Raw genomic sequence first — 2,367 nt, 5'->3', positions numbered from 1 at the left:
CTGTTAGAGGCATTGCGCAACGTGGTTGATGCAGGGCCGGCTCGGCAGGGGTTGGGACGTTGGTGGGGCTGGGCGACTGGGGCTGATCCTGGCCCTCTTCTCCCCACCATCTGCCTTCCCCTACCTTAGGCTAGCTTCCATGGCAGAGCTGGTCGGATCTGCTTGCGGCTGGCCAATTTTGCCAGTTCCGTCGGGGGGACGGACTCTCCGACGAGCTTCTCTTGGCGCTTCTGCTGGCGGACGTCCCTAGAGGCGGCGGCGGGGTGGGGCTATTGCTGAGCCATCGCCGCACCCTGTCTCCCTGGCAGGGTTGGGACTTCGGCAGCAACGATGTGGAGGTGCTTGAGGTCGGGGCGAAAGCTTCGATGACAACGTCTGCAGACATCGTTTCCTTCTTGGAGACGCCATTTCCTATCTCTCATCCTATCGTACCGGATGTTGTAGGTTAAAACCTTCCCTTGACGGGCTACCTTGTCAGCGCTTTAGTGTCGTTTCCTCCTTGGAGGCATGGCTAGGTTTTCCAATTCCGTGGTTCCTCTTTGTAGTCTGACCATAGTGGTGCCCCAAGTTGTGTTGTTTGGTGCGCCTAGCAGGTCATCGTGTTTCTTCAATCCTTGTTATTAGTTGTTAGTTGAGTTGTTAGTTAGGCCGATTCGACTAAGTTGGAGCAAGTAGTGACGTGAGTTATGATAGTTGTTTGATTGTTGTACTACCAAAGTTGTGTGTAGTAGGATAAGTGGTGCACTCTCATTAGTTGTATGGTTTTTTAATCTAGTTTTCGTTAAAAAACTGGATGGGCACTTGTCTTTTTCTTTTTTTCGTCTAATAAAAATCGTGACAAAGCTCTTGCTGTCCTTTTTTTTAAAAAAGTATGTATAATGTATGGGATGCATGTTTCATTCACCAACCTAAACCTCTTTATATAACATGGCAAAATGAAATTTCTAGTTTACAGTATATCTTGACAGACTTTTAATCAATTTTGTTTTCGTTCATTTTCTCATCTTCACTATATAAGAATAATGTGCAGTTGATGTGCAATCTTTTTTTTTTGAAAATTAATTTACAAATCCAGGGCCACCCATTCTAGTTCTATCCACACCGGCTGATCCAAAACTAGACACGTATCATGTTGGCATCAGGAACCACACACGTACATATCATAATTAATTATTTGTACGAATAGAAACATTTTCCACCACACGTCGTTATTCCCCTAATAAGTTTTCGGGTTTTTTTTATTTTTTTATTTAAAAGATCATGAATGTACGGAGTTTATTACAAAGAAAAAGCATTACAGTGAAGAACCGTGTTTTACCCTCGGCAGCCAAACAAACAAGAGAAACAAACAACAAACCATGATCTATCAGGAAGGCAGAGCAGCATTCACTTGTGAGCTCAGTTGCCGGCGGCGGCTGCCGCGGAGCGTGCCTGCAGCACCTTGCCGAACTCGGCGATGTGGTCGGGGTCCGGGATGACCTCCTTGGCTACGTCGAGCGCAGCGAAGCGGTCCGCCCACGCGGCGAGGCGCGGGATCCGGCCGGCGTCCAGGAGCTTGACGCCGCCCACCTTGTCCCAGGCGCGCAGCCAGCCGATGAAGCCCCCAAGCGCAACGTCCAGGTACCCGGGCGCGTCGCCGGCGAAGAACTCTTTCCCGCCGGAGCACTCGGCGAACGCACCCTCCAGCGTGTCCATAGCGGCCAACGCGTCCGCTGTCGCCGCGGCCCTCTCCTCCTCCGTTGCCCCCAGGATCGCCTTCACCATCATGCCGTGCAACTGCATATATGATATATGCATGCGCGCACCGTGTCAGCGTGCGTGTACATACAAAATGTAAATCATGCGCGCCCCTATTACCTTGCCGTCGACGTACGCGGCCCAGAAGCGAGCGGCGGCGCGTTCATAGGGGTCGGCGGGGAGGAGGGCTTGGCCGGCGCCGGGGAAGGCGTCGTCGAGGTACTCCACGATGACGAGTGACTCGGAGACGGGCCTGTCGCCGTGGAGGAGCACGGGCACCTTCTTGTGGACGGGGTTGGAGGCGAGGAGGAGGTCGCTCTTGTTGGTGAGGTCCTCCTCCACGTTCTCGTACTCCAGGCCCTTGAGGTGCAGCGCCACGCGCACGCGGTTCACGAAGGGGCTCGGCCACGCGCCCAGCAGCTTCAGCTTCCCGGCACCTCCGCCGGCTGTGGCCATTCTAGCAGCTCGCCGTGCGCTCCCGCCTCCCGGGCGGCCGGTCAGTCGCGTGAACTGTGAATGGCCGATGGATCCTGGCCTCGCGCTCGGTTTAATTAGCTGCTACGAATGTGGCCGATGCCTGTCCAGCTACTGTCGGAAGGAGAAAAATCGCCCGTGACACGTGAACACGCA

The 2,367-nt window shown here is 53.7% G+C and overlaps 1 protein-coding gene across 2 annotated transcripts; it reads right to left on the bottom strand.

Moving 5' to 3' along the window:
• Positions 1–1,208: 1,208 nt before the first annotated feature.
• On the bottom strand, positions 1,209–2,367 carry LOC136452286 (probable glutathione S-transferase GSTU6). Of its 2 annotated transcripts, none has more exons than XM_066452906.1 (2): positions 1,858–2,367; positions 1,209–1,755 (listed from the first exon to the last, which is right to left on the bottom strand). In XM_066452906.1, the coding sequence occupies exons 1-2, from the start codon at positions 2,191–2,193 to the stop codon at positions 1,399–1,401; spliced, it is 693 nt and encodes a 230-aa protein (XP_066309003.1). In that variant the 5' UTR covers positions 2,194–2,367; the 3' UTR covers positions 1,209–1,398. The 2 variants fall into 2 exon arrangements, with proteins under 2 accessions (XP_066309003.1, XP_066309002.1); XM_066452905.1 differs by having other exon boundaries at positions 1,209–1,776; positions 1,858–2,363.

Source organism: Miscanthus floridulus, chromosome 5, assembly GCF_019320115.1.
Source record: "Miscanthus floridulus cultivar M001 chromosome 5, ASM1932011v1, whole genome shotgun sequence".
Lineage (NCBI taxonomy): Eukaryota > Viridiplantae > Streptophyta > Magnoliopsida > Poales > Poaceae > Miscanthus > Miscanthus floridulus.
Note: the sequence above shows the minus strand (reverse complement) of the source record. Positions and strands in the feature narration are given on the sequence as shown.

Bases quoted from the DNA above. Each gene is read 5' to 3' on its own strand.
- LOC136452286 (XM_066452905.1), bottom strand. From the start codon at position 2,193: ATGGCCACAGCCGGCGGAGGTGCCGGGAAGCTGAAGCTGCTGGGCGCG. The intron at 1,777-1,857 runs GTAATAGGGGCG...TCATATATGCAG, and splicing joins CCGCGTACGTCGACGGCAAG to TTGCACGGCATGATGGTGAA.